The 18,968-nt window shown below is 34.7% G+C and overlaps 1 protein-coding gene across 1 annotated transcript in view; it reads right to left on the bottom strand.

The window, feature by feature from the left end:
* Positions 1 to 16,768, bottom strand: part of LOC123534128 (protein rogdi-like) — a 44,229-nt gene extending 27,461 nt beyond the window's left edge. The window contains exon 1 of the mRNA XM_045316216.2: positions 16,690 to 16,768. Within this exon, the coding sequence (XP_045172151.2) occupies positions 16,690 to 16,719 (30 nt within the window). The 5' untranslated portion in view covers positions 16,720 to 16,768. The remainder of the gene's footprint in view (positions 1 to 16,689) is intronic.
* Positions 16,769 to 18,968: the final 2,200 nt, after the last annotated feature.

Below are 18,968 nucleotides of genomic sequence, written 5' to 3'. Positions count from 1 at the left end.
AAAAGTATGGCCTCTAGAGAGGTCACAAGGTTTCTCTATTTTTAGACCTACTGACCTAGTTTTTGACCGTATGTGAACCAGTTTCGAACTTGAACTAGATATCATCAAGATGAACATTCAGACAAACTTTCATACAGATCCCATGAAAAATATGGCCTTTAGAGAGGTCACAAGGTTTTTCTATTATTTGACCTACTGACCTAGTTTTTGAAAGCACGTGACCCAGTTTCGAACATGACCTAGATACAGTGAAACACCGCTCGCTCGAGGTCGCAAGGGGATGAGCAAAATGCTCGAGTTATCCATGGTTTCGAGCGACCCAAACATTGACCAACATACGAAGGAAAATTGAAGTTTTATTGTATCAATTGTCATCGGTACCATTTGCAGAGGAAACGGTGATACATGATAATAACAAACCCGTGACATTTAAAAAAACCTATCACAAACATTATCTATGATGTAATAAGTAACTACATGCTTGCTTTAATCTAAAGCAAACAGTAATTGATCAATATTTGATCAATAAAACTTTTCTTTAACCTTTCATTAATAATTAATCTCATTATCAAATCAAATATACCGACAAACAAACATTTAAGATAGTCGGGGAATAGACAACGCAAATTTCACGACGTGCGAAAATTTTTAATAAACCGATACATTCTGATCGCCGAAGCTGCAAAAAAATTTGACACCTCTGCTCGAGTTAGCCAGAAGCAACAAAGAGTAAATTAATACACAGGGACCAGGTGTCATGCTCGAGCGATCGAGTTATCGATGCTCGACCCAGCCATGGCAATTTCAGATAGAAAATAGAAGGAAATCGGCCGGGACCACATGAATTGCTCGAGCGAGCCCGGGTGCTCGAGTCATCGATGCTCGAGCGAGCGGTGTTTCACTGTATCATCAAGTTGAACATTCTGACCAACTTTCATAAAGATCCCATGAAAAATATGGCCTTTAGAAAGGTCACAAGGTTTTTCTATTATTTGACCTACTGACCAAGTTTTTGAAGGCACGTGTCCCAGTTTCGAACTTGACCCAGATATCATCAAGGTGAACATTCTGACCAATTTTCATGAAGATCTTGTGAAATTTATGGCCTCTAGAGAGGTCATAAGGTTTTTCTATTTTTAGACCTACTGACCTAGTTTTTGACTGCACGTGACCCAGTTTCGAACCTGACCTAGATATCATCAAGGTGAACATTCTGACCAACTTTCATAAAGATCCAATGAAAAATGTGACCTCTAGAGTGGTCACAAGCAAAAGTTTACGCACGCACGCACGCACGGACGCTGCGCGATCACAAAAGCTCACCTTGTCACTTTGTGACAGGTGAGCTAAAAACAGTAAAGATAAAGGTAGCAGAGTACACTTAAGATGCGAAAATTTTGGGCAAGGACGGTCTGACATGTAGCGAGCCGCAATATTGCACTACCCTTATGAGCAGAATCAGAATGGCCATTTTATAAATTGCGTGCATATTTTGTGCTTTTAATTAATGGCAAGATCAGGATTCTCATACAAGAACAAAGAAAGTTATCAAAATGAAAGGTTTACACCATCCATGAAAAATAGCATGCCAAAATCATCAATTTTGCACTTTTTGAACAGCCTGCAGTGATCCCGCTGCAAGAACAATGCCCAATTTTATTGCATTTCTCAATTTAATAGTCCTTACTGAACGTCAGGATATAAACGGAATGGGGGCCCATCCAGCTCCATTTTTCACAAAATAGTGAAAATATTCCCGAGTATTAATCAACAAGCACAGAACCCTTCCATGATTTCAATTTTTCCGCGATAAGGTGTCTCATTGATCATACAAAGCTACCAGCAGTTAGTTTTCCAACTGACATCAGAATTTTACATGTATCGGCTGTATAAATTTTCTAAAGAATTAATAATCATTATCTCTCACCTTAATTAACAGACATCCAAAATCACGAAGTTCTATTTATAACTAATACTGACGGGGGCCAGAATTCGAAGTGTACCCTGCTATCAAAATGGCTTTAATTAGTAACTCATGGTTCTTATTCTATGAAGAAGATAAGACCTAAATTAAAATTAAGTTTGTTTGACCTTTACTGACCCAGTATTTTTACAGTGGGTAGGTAGGTAGGTAAATAATTTTATTATATTTTATTTTTCTAAATGTTTGTTGTCTCAGTAATAAAGTCTATTTATTAATACCTATTGCTTATAGATAATCTCTGAAGATGCTCTGTTAAATGTATGCTTGCAATATATAAACCCCTATTCATGCACACACAATATGGGCACAGACTTAATTTGCACATATTTTTATTAAGGCAAAGTTCACCAAGTCTTTGAGTATCTTTCATGTCTACACTTTTTCTTTATATATATATCAAAAGTGTTTTCTTGATTGTTTTCACTACATCTGCGCTTAAATGTACAAGCCCCATGTGGTTCTGGGACGACCTGTGTATGAAAAGAATTGGAACCACTGCCTTATCCTTGCATGATCGTAAGAGGCGACTAATAGGGTCTTAACACTTGGTTTTGCAGTAACTCTGTGATTCCAGCAGGTATGCAAATTTTGATTCCATACCTCATGTTTTTATTTCGATGTAAATGAGATGTGGAACCAAAATTTGTAGTCCTGTTTGGCACCATATAACCTATACTGTGTTGGTGCGCCGTAAAACCCAAATAAATAAATAAATTGAAAGTACAAAACAATATAGTCATGAAAATACGCGATATTTGGCATCTAAACACACTACTAAATTACAGCTTATTTTCAACAAGTGTTTGATGCTTAATTCAATAGATAATAACTTTTTATGAGTTTTAAAAGGTTTTTACAATGGTTATGGCAGTATCCAAGCAAAAGTGATGATTTTTTAGCTTCAAGCTACTTGCACGTATTGGTCATGTTACTAAGAACGGAAACAAGATTGGGTTTTCCGACATCAGACATTTATTATGCCATTGTCCTGGCAAAAGAAGTATAAGATTTTTATAGCTCTTTGTTCTGGCATAACAAAATTAAAATATTTAAACTATCTAGCCTGTAAAATTTCAACACATTTACGCTCTTGTCAATTTCTTGAAATTCGAAAAATGAGATTTTCTCACTTTGAACAAATGCATTTCAAAACGATATCTGATTAAAGACATTTTGAAATCAACAAGTCAGTTTATAATATATTTTCACAGATAATTAAATTTCCCACCACTCGCCTGTCAATTGCCGCAATACTGTCACTGTTATGAAAGCAGTATAATGTACAGCAAATTTCAAATATCATTTAACACATAGTAGACAAATAATATTCTCATGTACACTATAATTCCTTTGTAATCAATCATATTTGTTCTTCTTAAATTTCCTTTTCACAGCAGACATTTTTTCACTGTATTTTTGCAATCTCCACCATCACCATCTAGTTGCTCTCCATAATGACTGCATCGATAGTATTAATAATCAAAGTCTAGCCCCTACCATATTTTCCAAAAGTGTTAGGACTAGTTATTTTCACTTTCTCAAGACTTATTTCCCGAAAAATGATTATTTTGTAAAGTGTCCCAAAAATACGGACACAATAATCATAATCCACCCAATGTTGAAAGCGAAATAAAAAGCGTAAACGATTATCAGTAATTATTCTGTTCATAAACTTAGCCATTGTCCTTGTTTTCATCATTAATTAACACCCCCTTCGAAGAGCTAAAAGAAGTGTGTCGGTATCATGGCATCTGAAGTGGAGATCAAAGCGGTATAGTAGCCCGAGATTGTCATGGAATTACGTCATGTTTTCGCGCCATATGACACATCACTGTTTGATCGTACCGCCTCGGTTCTTTAAATTAATCAATAAAAAAGTTTCTTCTTTAATTTGTTAAAGCGAATTCAATATCCTGTATAAATTGACAGGTAAATGTGTCAAACGATAATTGTGGATATCCTACCTCTGTGAGCTATTTTGCCGCACTAACATAAATCTGTTTGCCAAAAATCGTTTTACGCCATGTGTTTAAATTGCTGACGCTTTTTCATTATTTAAGATTTTTTTATTCTGTTTTTTTGTACTTTCTGGTCAAAAGTCTGAACTTTATGCCCATCATACATGTGATAAGTTCAGAATCCCAAAACTGGAGGTTTGCCATTTTTCAGCTGGAGTTGGGGTCTCAAAACTGGAGGTTTTTTATCGGCACAAATTAAGCTCGCGGACACATAACTTACAGGCAAAATCCAACATTTTTGGCCACACAATAATGTATGTAAGTCTACACCAGAAGAAACAATCTCATAACTCTTGTTTTGAATTCTGACAGAGTTATGCCACTTTTAAACTTACATTTTTTTTTGTTAAAGTTTTTTTTTGTTTAAGTTTTATATAATGTCTAATGTCTCTGTTACATTCAAAGCTGTTGACTAATATGCCCCTTTTTCTGGCAAAGCTTTAATTGCCCCTTTTACTGGCAAAGCTTTAATTCAGAGTCAATCACTGAGAAAAGTCGAGCATAGAAGGTCTCTTTAGAATTTCTTAACAGATTAAATTTGTAGAAACAGTCTCAATTTAGGTCTGAAATGGTGGTGAACATGCATTAACATTATTCTACTCGCGGACTTAAAAAAACGAAGCTCTAAATTGGTCTGAACACAACTCATAAATTATGTAAATTCCTTACCCCACCCACGTTCGTATAAAAATACTGATGATTTTGACATGAAAAATAGGGTTATTAATAAAACCCGGCCCGGCCCGGCCCAAACCACGGAAATAGCCGATTCCGATTGTACGGAAACCACCGGAAACTTACGGACGGAAGGCTAATATAATTACGAATGGTGATACCGCCATCTTAATCAAGGCAAATTTATGTACATGTATATTTTATTTTATTATTACAAAAGCAGAAGCAAAGTATTAATATTGATGATACGTAGTTTGATGAAGTAATTGCACTTGACATAATAAGCAAAGACCTAAATAACAAGATATTGAATCACAATCAAAGAAGTAATACGTTCGACAGTCGATGTGTCATTTTGTGTACCGGACAGACACGAGATAGCAGTTTGCAGAAACTTTCAACAGAACTGGACAGGCTAGTTAATGGTGCGTCGTTATTTCACACCTAACGATGTGACACAGGTTGTGTAGTACGGCGAAGGGGTCATAACCGTGTGCACTGGAAGTATTTATAAAATTTGGTTGCCCGACCAAGATAGCGTTTTAAGCATATTAAGTATTAATTTAATAAAAATATCTTGCCTTAGGGAACATATGAATATAAACACTCTTATTTTAAGGTTGTCAAAGATTTGCATTGATAAGTACACATTTGCGAAAATTAATTTGAAATGTAAGTTTATGAAATTATTATTATAGTCCTTTTGCCTATCTCGGTGCGCAACCCAAGATAGATCGAAAATAGATGAACTTCGAAGCTATGCGCTGTTTTTATACTTGCCATTTGTTTCAGGTTGTTGAATATCAAAATCTGAATATAAAACAAGAAAAAACAAAAGCTAAAAAAAAAAAATAGCCCACTTTTTACATTTTTTCATATTAAAGGGAGCAATACAAAATTCATAAAAGTATCAAAGTAAACATTTCTAAAACGGTATAAATCTAAGTAATAGGACTTTGTTCCTGAAATGCAAGAAAACTGGAAAAAAATATAAAATGTTGTTCAAATGATAAATCATATAATTTAGCTTTAAACAAAACCGGGTGATATGTATGGAGAATGATACTCGAGTTACAGTAAGTTGTAGAAATGAATGAACTGGAGTTTAAAAAATACAAAGATCGTCGCAAAGTTTCGACCCCCCCCCCCCCCCCCCCCCCCCCCCCCCCCCCCGAAACATGTCCGCTCAGTCTGTTCAAAACAAAACAATACCATAAAAAACGGTAAATATCTAATATGGATAAATGGAGGGTAGTGATAGCAAAGAACTTTCGTGTTTTAACAATTTACTGCTAACGTTATTTTTGTTTTTAGATTATTTAATTTTTGATTTCTCTTTCTTTTATATTTGAAATAATACTAGCATATCTTTTTAAACACAGAATAAAAAAAAAACGATCTGGTCGGACTACGAACTATATTCAGCCTATGCTTATACAACAATTCACATAATGTTAACTTTTTGTTTTTAAATGAACATTTTAAAGCATGGATTACAAATGTGTGCAATTCGATGTTAAATTATTATATCCAACACAATGTCCAATGCAATTTACCTATTAGTTTAACTTGAATAATATATCATATTTACAAGCGTTTTATATCTCGTGCGCAAATTTTATTTTCAATTTCTGCGCATGTGATATTATACAATAATTGCCTTTTGGTGAGGTCGATATGACCGCACCATGAGAAAACCAACATCCGCACAGTCTGGTCAGGATCCATGCTGTTTGCTAACGGTTTCTCTAATCGCAATAGACAATGTTGGTTTTCTCATGGCGTGGCTCATATGTGATTTATCAGCCTGATATGATAAAAGCAATATCAACCTCGGGCGAATTTATCGCTTGATATCGCTTTAACAGGTCGATAAAATCCACATATCGACCACACATAAAAGGCGACATTTGTTTTATTATTAAATCCAGCCTACTCATAAGTATAAACATTAGATACAAATGTCTGCAGCCTTAGGTCATCTTCGTAGATAATTGTATACGACGTCGCATTGTTTTAACGTTAAACGTGTGGACGTCACAGCTGGAGTCAATAACGTGTGTTGGCTCCGCCTTCGAGAAAATACGACTTTTAATCGTTGAACGTGACACAATCTAGAACAATGGAAATGACTATATATATAAGATTTTAATGTTAAGAACAACTAAATTTCATATCACATGCGCAACAACGCTATTTTGTTTTTCTGCGCATGTGATATTACATTTTCATGTCCCTAATGTGAGATCGATACGTTCGTACTGATTAAAAGACGATGCGCTTATTAAACATAGGATTAAATTACTTTGTCTTGTGTTCTACATGTGTGAACCTGGCCTATTTTCTTTTCTGCTTTTGAATGATTTGTTCTACATCAACATTTTGAAAACATTTTTTCATCAAATATTAAACGAAACTGTCACCATCAGACTGGAAATTAACTAACTACTAAATACTAAGAAAATGAGTGCTCTCATTATATGTTCCGTAGTTATCGCCGTTTTTTTTCGAATGTTACAGCTCTGCTTATTTGTTGAAATATGCCCATAAATACAGCGTTATGCAACCTCAAGACTATAACCTATCAACAAGTATTTTTATACAGCAAAGTCGCGACAATTTCTAAGTGCTTACTAGTAAAGCCTCCTTGATTCTGTTTTCATTATTTGGTAAGTAATAGCCTTTTTAAATGTTAAATAAATCATTTCATTAATTTTTTTCGGTATAATAAAATGATAATGTATTCCTGAGATGGTGATCCCCTGAAATAACTCTATCCGTGACTAATATTTCTCAATGCGACCATTGTAAGTTACTGTAGAGAAAGAGTTTAGTATTTAAACTGTAAATGATACAATACAATGTTGACGAAAATGGCTTAAAATCCTAAAAGGCCTCAACAGAAATAATTCTTCCCGCTAAATTCTGACTTTTAAATTGGTCGGGACTTTGATATGCACAGTCCAAATTTTCCCAGCACCGCAGCATGAAAATGAACCTGGTATCATTTTATAATATTTTATTTCATTCAAAATCATTTCAGGAACATTTTTAGAAAATAAAAGATACATACTAGAGTGGCGAACGATCAATAAAGTGTTTAATAAGAAGTACTATTTTATGTTTTTCATTACGCCGCTTCTGTTGTAACAGTATTCAGTAAACACGCGTAACAATAAAGATAGGAAAGAAATCGAAAATGGCTAACAAAATAAGAAAATAATTAAAACGAAGTTTATGCTGTTGTAAACTTGTTTTGGTGATTAACTATTTTTCCCTTAGATACAAGCATTTGTAGTAAAAATTGAGTGATGCAATAGCTGCGCGTAAAAAAAATGAGGTAGGAGAAAAATTAAGACAATACCGCGAAAACAAGAAGGAGACCCCTGTTTATCAGTTTTCGCTCATAATTACAATTCATTTTTTTTATCATAATTGTATTTGTGGAAAAAAAGAACACACTACTTAGTCGTTCCGTTTGAAACATACAGGTTTCAATGGCCTGTTATACCAAATGAAACATAATTACTTTTGGATATAATGGACAACCCCCCCCCCCCCCCCCAAAAAAAAAAAAAGAAAAAAATAATCTCCTTAAAAACAGAAACGTCACAACTACATGTATATATATTTAGGGTTGAGCTAAATGTGATTTCTCGACGCGTATTTCGTAAGAAGTAACGAACTTTACCTTTTCATTACAATGTAAAATCGGGTGAAGATCAACTTTTACTATTATTTAAACAAGTTATGAAGGATGCAACTTGTTTTTTGGAAAATCCCGCTCATTACACTTTCTTTACCATAAAGCTGAAAAAAAATATGTAAGGTTAAAACTTTCCGAGATGCTTTATGGATTTGGCCACACATGGGCAGTTTAACAAACCATTTTAGCCGGAGAATTACACTCAGATCACTCGTAAAAAACTGCAAACTATCGTACAATTACTCTGTATATAAAAAAGCAACAGTTAAATTTGCATAGTTACGATAGGTTTGGTTCTACCAATGAAAAACTCACAAAACGTAGGGTCTCAGAATGCACAGCATTAAAGCTGTTCAATATAGATACAAGTACAGTTCACTTCCGGTGTGGTCACGTGACCATAGTAAAGTAAGCAATGTTGGAGTAAATCGTCTACAGTAACACTGTGATATTGATAAATTTACAAAAAAAATCTTAATGAAGAAATTGTGAGATTTGAAGAAACAACATCCATTTAAAAGTTTTAATTTTGCTTTTTCCCAGACTTATTTGTAAATTATGATAGCGGGCTCAAACGATTCTTCTGTTGTTAGTATCAAAATGCCGAGCACTAGCAAACTGACTGAAAGGACATTCTGTATACAATAATATATCAAATCAACCTAAATAAATTGCAAAGTTTTTGCAAGATATGTCTAACCTTTGAAGTTTAATCTTGAAGTATCTAAATGCTTAATCTGAAAGTGTACAGCATTGGTAAATACCAAACGAACCTTAACAAGTTTTACTTGGTCTTTTTTCACGAACAGTGTGAATCGATCTATAATATGAGTGCAGTTAAATGGTAATTTTTGTTCCCATCAAAAGATTTCTTTTTTGCGTCGAGTTTTGGTCACCAACTAATGTCAAATACACTCGATGACTGCTTCCTGGAAACTAACCAGTACCGCAACCGAAAGAAGGACTGTTGGAGTCACGGTCAAAATCCGCTGACAGGATTCGAACCCCGACCTCCGGATTACGAGACATCTGTACAAAAATTAAAAAAAAGGTAAAATTTGTATCACGATTCTACTCTATATAGTTTTTGAACTAATTTGAATATAACTGAAGTAAGTTAGATTATTCAGAGATTACTTGCAAACTTGAAAAAAATAAAAATAAAAAAGATTTAAAACATTATAGCAACCTGCCGAATATGAAATCGAATATCGAAAGTGCAACATTCTCGCATACCAAGTTCTAACCGTGGTTCCCCGATGAACTTTTGACGAACATCTGATGGATGAGAATGAATGTGCAAAGACTATGCCACAAACTGCAATGTACCACAATAAAATTCAATGTGTGACTTTCATCGTACGTCAATTCAGTTGACTAAGTTCAAGAGATACTCAGAATACTGCTGAACAAACCTATCTCATATTTGTTTCTATATAATTTATACAGGAATATATTTAAAAATATGGGGTACCGTGTGTAAAACTTTCAATATTCAACGCTGCATTACTCTGTGCGTAATCGGGAATCCCGACTAATTAGATTTTTCACATGACCCTAAACGTTTTTATGGTCTTTGAGATTTTTTAAAAACTTTTAATAAAAAGTTTTAAAAAAACTGCTCAACTATTCTTTAGAAATTGTCAGTGATATTAGAAATATAAAAATAATTTCTGTAAAAGTCTCACTGAACCAAAAAGTATAAAAAACCCTACCTATTTACTACCTACTTTAGGCATGTTACGGACACAAAGAATTATTTAGGCTTTAGGAATGCACAGGTGAAACAAAAACTCTTTGAGGCCCGAGAGGAATTCCTTTCTTCAAAATATAACACCTTTTGGACAAAACGTGATTATAAAGTATTATATAACGATACAAACTTTCGGGAACTAATTAGAAGCTCGTCAAAACAACGCTGTGTATAACGATTCCTGTGTACAAGTTTACAAATTATATTAAGACGTTTTTGCAAGAACACGCAGTCTTTTAACCCATTCATCAAGAAGTTCCTCGCGGCTTCATAAAGTTCAGTGTTTTTTACAAAACCTCAAACTAGCAAGTTGATATCGACACGATATCATTCGTAATTATATTAGCCTTCCGTCCGTAAGTTTCCGGTGGTTTCCGTACAATCGGAATCGGCTATTTCCGTGGTTTGGGCCGGGCCGGGCCGGGCCGGGCTTTATTAATAACCGAAAAATAGAGAACAGAAATGCATCAGCATGTATATACCCGTACCAAAATAATGTAGATTGATGTTATCCTATAAATGAGTGTATGTTTTCATCCAATTTTCAATGAAATAAGTCCGATTTAGTAGCAAATTAATTTGGTAAACATTGGAAGAAAATGGCGTAACTGCATAAGGGGAAATAACACTCCTGTTCTAAAAATAGTAATGGGTTGGTTTTTCCAACAATTATTTATGTGATTTTATTACCGAGCAAAACTTTTCTTTGAATAATCAAAATTCATTTCAGTTGGGAATTATTTCTTATGACTGGGAGTTTTTTTCTTCAAAATGGTAAAAAAATGGAGCTAATGGGCAGATATTCGGCCCCGTGAGTCAGGTGGAAAAGGCCCTGCTCGTCTAATCCCTTATCAAAACAAGGAATTAATAATTCACCTGTGAAAAACAACTCTTTCCTCCAGCTACATGTGTGTCAAACATGTATAATACACAACAGTCGGTGACAATTTGATTTACTGTGTAAACATGTTTGGCACTCCTCGGTAATTATCAACCCAGTCATAATACTGAGTTTTTTTTTTGTTTTTTTTGAAAAGCGGGAGAAATATGGTTCTGGTCGGGAGACGGTAGGCAAGGTGAAAAAATCGGGATTTTGACCCTCCTGCGCGGGAGATCACATGTATGTGCCCATAGAATTTATCATTTATTAACCCTTAGAAAGAAATAAATAATTAAGATCGCACTGTTTGAAATTTTACAAAGAACTAAATTTAAATTTGACCGTTTTTGTAGAATTTTGCCTACATTCCTGTCGATATCTTATTAAAATCGTTATAGAATTCAAACTATATTACTGTTTAAGCGGTGCTGAAAATATTGATGCGATAATAACAAACAAGAGGACCATGATGGTCCTGAATCGCTCACCTCTTCCCACATGATCCAGTTTTGAGTATGACGTCGTTTTTTCTATTATTTGACATAGTGACCTAGTTTTTGAGCTCATGTGACCCAGTTTTGAACTTGACCTAGATATTATCAAGATAAAAATTCTGACCAATTTTCATGAAGATCCATTGAAAAATATGGTCTCTAGAGAGATCACAAGGTTTTTCTATTATTTGACCTATTGACCTAGTTTTTTAAGGCACGTGACCCAGTTTCAAACTTGACCTAGATATCATCAAGGTGAACATTCTGAACAATTTTCATGAAGATCCATTCAAGGGTATGGCCTCTAGAGAGGTCACAAGGTTTTTCTATTTCAAGACCTACTGACCTAGTTTTTGATCACAGTTGACCCAGTTTCGAACTTGACCTAGATATCATCAAGATAAACATTCAGACCAACTTTCATACAGATCCCATGAAAAAAATGGCCTCTAAGAGAGGTCACAACGTTTTTTTCATTATTTGACCTACTGAGCTACTTCTTGACGGCACGTGACCCACTTTCGAACTTGACCTAGATATCATCAAGATGAACATTCTGACCAATTTCTATAGAGATCTATTCACAAGTATGGCCTCTAGAGAGGTCAAAAGGGTTTTTCTATTTTTAGACCTACTGACCTAGTTTTTGACCGCACATGACCCTGTTTCGAACTTGGCCTAGATATAAATCAAGATGAACATTCAGACCAACTTTCATGAAGATCCGTTGAAAAATATGGCCTTTAGAGAGGTCACAAGGTTTTTCTATTATTTGACCTACTGACCTAGTTTTTGATGGCACGTGACCCACTTTCAAACTTGATTAGATGTCATCAAGATGAACATTCAGACCAACTTTCATACAGATCCCATGAAAAATATGGCCTCTAGAGAGGTCACAAGGTTTTTCTATTATTTGACCTACTGACCTACTTTTTGACGGCATGTGACCCACTTTCGAACTTGACCTAGATATCATCAAGGTGAACATTCTGACCAATTTTCATGAAGATTTCATGAAATATATGGCCTCTAGAGAGGTCAAAAGGTTTTTCTTCTATTTTAGACCTACTGACCTAGTTTTTGACCGCAGTTGACCAAGTTTCGAACTTGACCTAGTTTATCATCAAGATGAACATTCAGACCAACTTTCATACAGATCCCATGAAAAATATGGCCTTTAGAGAGGTCACAAGGTTTTTCTATTATTTGACCTATTGACCTAGTTTTTGATGGCACGTGACCCAGTTTCGAACTTGACCTAGATATCATCAAGGTGAACGTTCTGACCAATTTTCATGAAGATCTTGTGAAATATATGGCCTCTAGAAAGGTCACAAGGTTTTTCTATTTTTAGACCTACTGACCTAGTTTTTGACCGCATGTGACCCAGTTTCGAACTTGACCTAGATATCATCAAGATGAACATTCAGAGCAACTTTCATACAGATCCCATGAAAAATATGGCCTTTAGAGAGGTCACAAGGTTTTTCTATTATTTGACCTACTGAACTAGTTTATTTTTAAATGGCACGTGACCCAGTTTCGAACTTGACCTACATATCATCAAGGAGAACGTTCTGACCAACTTTCATGAAGATCTTGTGAAATATATGGCCTCTAGGGAGGTCACAAGGTTTTTCTATTTTTAGACCTACTGACCTAGTTTTTGAAAGCAAGTGACCCAGTTTCGAACTTGACCTAGATATCATCAAGGTGAACATTCTGACCAATTTTCATGAAGATCCATTGAAAATTATGGCCTCTAGAGAGGTCACAAGGTTTTTCTATTTTTAGACCTACTGACCTAGTTTTTGATGGCACGTGACCCAGTTTCGAACTTGACCTAGATATCATCAAGATGAACATTCTGACCAACTTTCATAAAGATCCCACGAAAAATGTGACCTCTAGAGAGGTCACAAGCAAAAGTTTACGGACGCATGCACGCACGGACGCACGCACGCACGGACTGACGGACGACGGACGTCGGACACTGCGCGATCACAAAAGCTCTCCTTGTCACTTTGTGACATGTGAGCTAAAAACTAATGCACTACGCACGTTTTTTTGTGTATATGTAAACAAAAGTAACATCGAGCTATGGAAATTAGATATTACGATAGGTCGCACGTGCTCGTGGAATGGAAAATTACCGGCATGACATTTTGGTATACTTTACGTTTCGCGGGTAAATTTGATACTAGATTTGTAAAATTGTGTCCTTTATGTGAGACTGCCTTCCGGTTATAAGCGGTTTGATTGTCGTCTGCATCCTATGGCCTTAGGCAACGTTATCGGCAAAGTTGACACGTTTTCGGAATACATGAGATAATAAACAGTCCGCTTTATCGATTTTCTACTAGCTGACCACAGGTTACTTTCTCACTTGCCATAAATACTTATGCATTTGTTAAATAAAATAATCGCCAGTTTCAAGCACCAAAATCAGTTTTCCCTCTGATAAGAAAATAAAAATAATTTTTTTCTCTGGAATGCAATAAAATTATTTGAGTTGGGGCAATTTTATCGGGTAGGTAGGTAAAGGTCAAACAAACTTAATTTTATTTTAAGCCTAAACCGCTAAAACTGCTGATTCTTCACTAACAGCTGCCCTGAATTATCCACGTTTTATCAACAGATATTATGCGAGAACTTTGTTCCACTTTTCATGTCATAATGGTAAATACTTGGTTTCTTCTCAAGCATTTCGAGAGAATTTTTAGACAATTTAATTGAATCCCAAAGTTAACCCTTATCTCAAGATGTACAAAGAAACAAAGGCAATTTCTTCACGATTTTGACAGTAAACCACCAGAAATAAGTCAGGGGGTTCGGCAGATTCTGAAACTCAAGAGTCATTGACTCTTCAGCCTAAATTTTCAAGGGTCAAAATCAAGTTTTCAAGAATCAAGATCAGCTTTTCAGAGGTTAAACTATACAGTTATAAATTATGAAACTTCCACAAACTTTATCTAAAACAAGTACATTAGTCTCTATGTAAGTCTACAAGAAAACAAAACATGTAAATATATTTTAAGTATTTTTATAAATAAAAAACATGCAAGTGTACTTTGAACTTAAATTTGACAAGTTAGTTTTTAAGAAACTAGCTGGCTGTATTGATAATACTAGTTGTGTCTCAGAATAGCCTCAGTTCCAGTATACCCAAGAAAAGTTCATAAAAGCAGAAAATTACAACTTTTTCAAACATAAATCAAGTCCGAACGTTTTCAACTGCGAGATGGCCACATGTCAGTCGCCGTGTGGCATGATTCACAGACACTTCATTCACAGACACTTCGGGCTTTGACAAGCTTTTACTAGTATTGGTCAGCAATTTTCTGCATATTACAATCATACAGACATATCTGACGAATATGAACAAGTTTCTTATGTCTGGAGTCTCTCTTTATGTGCTTTATGGGTGATTTTTTTTTACATATAAGTTCCTGAAATTCATTAAAAAAAAAACATTGAAAAGAAATTTTTCCCCTCCATCATAGCATGTGACGGACCCCTGTGCGCAAAATCAATTGCAAATGATAAAAATAACAAGGAGATTTGCTGGTATTAGTCAATGACAGGTAATAAGATATTATATGGACGGAAAGATTTTTAAGGGCTGAATCGATTGACACCAACAGCATGTCTGTTTATGTCGAATAAAGTTAAATAAAGTTGTCTAGAACAAGGTCACTGTATCATCTGTATGTAAACAATGAGGAGAAATTTGTCATCTTCAGTAGATTTAGGCCTGATAGTATATTAGGATATTTTAAAAATGCCACCATCATTTTGTCAGTAGCTAATTAATATACGACGCTCGGCCTACCACCACACTTCTGCTTGGGGTGGCAAACAATATTGAAATTCACCGGGATTCTGATTGACAAAGGGGTAGAACTTTCAAACTCATTGCATCAAAGAAAAAGTCCGAGGGTCAAGCCGATGCATGGGGCATTTTTAGTGCGGGTCAGAAACAAGTTTTTCTCGTTTTTTTTTTTTTTGCGGGTCTACCGTACGCCCTTATATATATATAATAATCTGGATTTGTTAAAAGAAAGATAATTTTCTATCTTTCAATGAAATAAATCTGTGCATTCTAAAATGAGTGTTTTAATTATTCTTTTATTGATTTTCATTGCATAAGCTAATCTGCGTCCTTTGAGCTAAAGACATGTTGTCTTTGAAACGAGAGACAGTGCTTAGATCAAGAAATTTATTTGTCTTTCAATCCATGTGAAGTGTTCGACCTGATCAAACAGTAAATTTATAGTCAATCTGACTAAAGTACTTGATCTTCTAAACGAAGATCTGAGAACGGCCCATTCACATTCGTCTTCTGTATATTTTGGATTTCCAGTATTGCTATTTTTATTTTATCCAATCAGACGACATGTTCGAATGTCAAAGAGTAAGAAAAATGTGCAGTTATTCCAGGGCTCGAACCCAGGACCCCTCGCTTACAAAGCAAGTGGCCTACCGACTGAGCTAACCGGCTATCTGATACATTATGACATAAGAATTGTAAATATCAAAAGTCAAGGCTACAGGTAGATTTGCAAGATGTTGTAAGTTAGGCTCTGATTGGCTAGCGAAAGGGTCGTCAGAACGAGGCAATGAATAGGTCGTTCTCAGATCCTATGCGTAGCGTAATAGGATAGGTACTTTAGTCAGATTGATTTATAGTGTACAATTACTCAAAAATATTCCATTTTCTTTGACCTGATATATTAGTCCAAATAATTAGATGTGAAAAAATTGTCATTTGATGTTCAACATTCAATATTCTGACATTTTACATTTTTACTAGCAAAGCCTTTTTCGACATAACATAAAAAATGTAAAATATCAATTAAAAAGAACTTATTTTTAGTGATATGAGTTATGTCAGGTCTTATATTTAGGACTACTGATATATGTATATTTGTTCTGTACAACTGTATGATCGATGCCTAATCAAAACTACTATAATCATTATTATCAAATGGAGGTTAAATATTTATCAAAACGACTTAGGTACGATGTATTTCATGGACGAATAAATAGTTGGGAACTTCAGCACGATTTACAAAGCTTGACATACGACAAATATAACACAAGTGGAAAGTAAATATTGCAAATATTAAACACCAATTTTTAATAATTGAAACATAATAAAACAAAAAAGTTTTACCAAATTTTGGAGCTCCTCCGAGTCTTCCATTTTCGCGCTGATTCGCTCCGGAAATTAATAACTGCTCACTTGATTAGGGTGAACACCACTAAATCCGACTCTTCTTTATTTCATATAAAATCCACTTACATAACAACCTTTTTTAACGTATTCGTGTATATCAGGTTTTCACAGACTTTTATTACCATAAAGACCTATAGAAAAAGAAAAAAGTTTTAACTTTTATAAGAAAGTTACGATTTATCAAACACATCCCTCTGAATTTACTCCTTTACGCCTGGGGAAGCCTATAAGAAGATTTTTTGTTTGAATATAACTCGGAATTTGCACCCATTCTCAAGATACGCCTATTTGCTTGGTTTCTTTACAAAATGTCTAGAGAAATGAACATTTAGTACGGGTAACCCTACCTGAAAAATATGCAAAATATTGACAAGTGTCCCATTTAAGCGTCAAGTTGTTTTTAGTTTTAAATATAAACATGCTGATTTCAACGAAACTGAGACATTTGAATCGCTTGCTAGGTCCAACATATAATATGACCGTAATAGACCCATCTGTTCGAGAATTTTGTCTAAAGTAAACAAAATATATAAGAAATTTGGCAAATTTGGGCCATTTATAGCATCATTTTACACCATTTGATATTTAATTTTTGATCTTTTCAGTGAACACCACAAATTCGACTACTGTTCATTTTATTCAAAATCCACTTACTTAATAACGTTATCTGAACATTTCCTAGTATATCAGATATTCAGAGACGGATATTCCCATGAAGAACAGTACTAATCTAAATTTATTACGCCCCCTCCCTCTCCACCCTTGATATTTTTGGCGATAATTTTTCATAATTCTAACTGTACTTTTGTCAAATTTTTCACTTATTTAGACAAATATTACGTCAAAAACATATCGACATTTCTTCAAAATCAAATCATGTAAAAAAAAAATCAATTATTTTACGACCACTGCCATTGTTAAAAAGTCACAAAAAGCACATAAAAGTAGTAACGAGCAAATATCATTTTTAATGACACAGAGGTGCGGAAACTGACTTTTTACTGATATCTGGTTAAATATCAAAACAAATTTATTCCAAAGATAGGGAAAGATAAAGTGATTATTTTGTTTTGACAAACGTTTCCTGCCTTATAACGGAATTGGCTCCTTTGTTAACTGTACCCAATTACGTTTATCTTTGTGACTTTTAAAAATTGGGTTGATGCCGTATAATAAATAAATGATACCATAGCATCATTCGATTTTGTTGAAATTTTCGCATGAGTTTTTTCATATATTTTTTCTACATACTGGAGAAATTAAAAAAAAAATATAAGTAATATGAAAGATACTGATAAAGGTATCGACGGGCATCTGGAATTTCGTGTATATCACTACTATGGAAAAGAAAAAGAAAAAGGGATGTTAACTTTTATGTAAGAAAGTTACGACTTATTAAATACAACACTCTGAATTTTTTCCTTTTCGCTTCTTTCAATGTCTCTTTTCGAAAGACAAAATTCCTACGCCGCCATTTTTATTTAGCATGCTATGAGCATGCAGATTGTCAATATATACTGGAACTATTGAGAAAGGACAAAAGAACGGGAGGAAAGAGAAGCACTATTTATATTTGGTTTACTTTTGGCTAGATCTGCGTTGGCTTACATTTGATTTGGTTTGGTAATGATCAGACAGTAGAAACCTCTGCTTGATGTTGCTATTAGTTTGCTTAAATGTAAATTACAGAGTTGTTTGTTTTACTGTCAGAGGTTTAATTTATCAGCCTTATCATGTATCATCTTCAGAATTCCGAGGGATTGGTTGATTACCGAGCTTGGTAGGGCGTTAGTTCTAACCTATCCCGAGAGTTTCTGCAGATGTTATAACACGAAATGAAGATGAGGTTATGTTATTTTAGCACAAAACGAGTACAAAGCAAAGCCGAATATATTGTCCATCAGCGTCATTTAATGTCCATGAAGTGCGCGGGAATGTCAGCGTTGTTTTATCAAATTGACGTCGTTTCCTTTTGAATTATTCATGATGAGGCCGTAATACGTTTACGCTTGGTCACGGAACGTGCATTTGTAGAAAATGTATTAACAGTGCATGAGCGCGAGAATCTCTCTGTTAACACACGTTTGCTCTCCTGTTAAAACACATGAGAACGACAAAACTGCAGTTTTATGCTAGTATGTATGCAGGGTTAGAATGTTTAGAATATGCCTTACGTTTTGGCCGGAGCTAGACTGAATGGTTAAAGGGAATATTCC

Source organism: Mercenaria mercenaria, chromosome 12, assembly GCF_021730395.1.
Source record: "Mercenaria mercenaria strain notata chromosome 12, MADL_Memer_1, whole genome shotgun sequence".
In the NCBI taxonomy this organism is placed as follows: domain Eukaryota; kingdom Metazoa; phylum Mollusca; class Bivalvia; order Venerida; family Veneridae; genus Mercenaria; species Mercenaria mercenaria.
The sequence above is the reverse complement of the archived record's forward strand: the minus strand, read 5'-3'. Positions and strand labels throughout refer to the sequence as shown.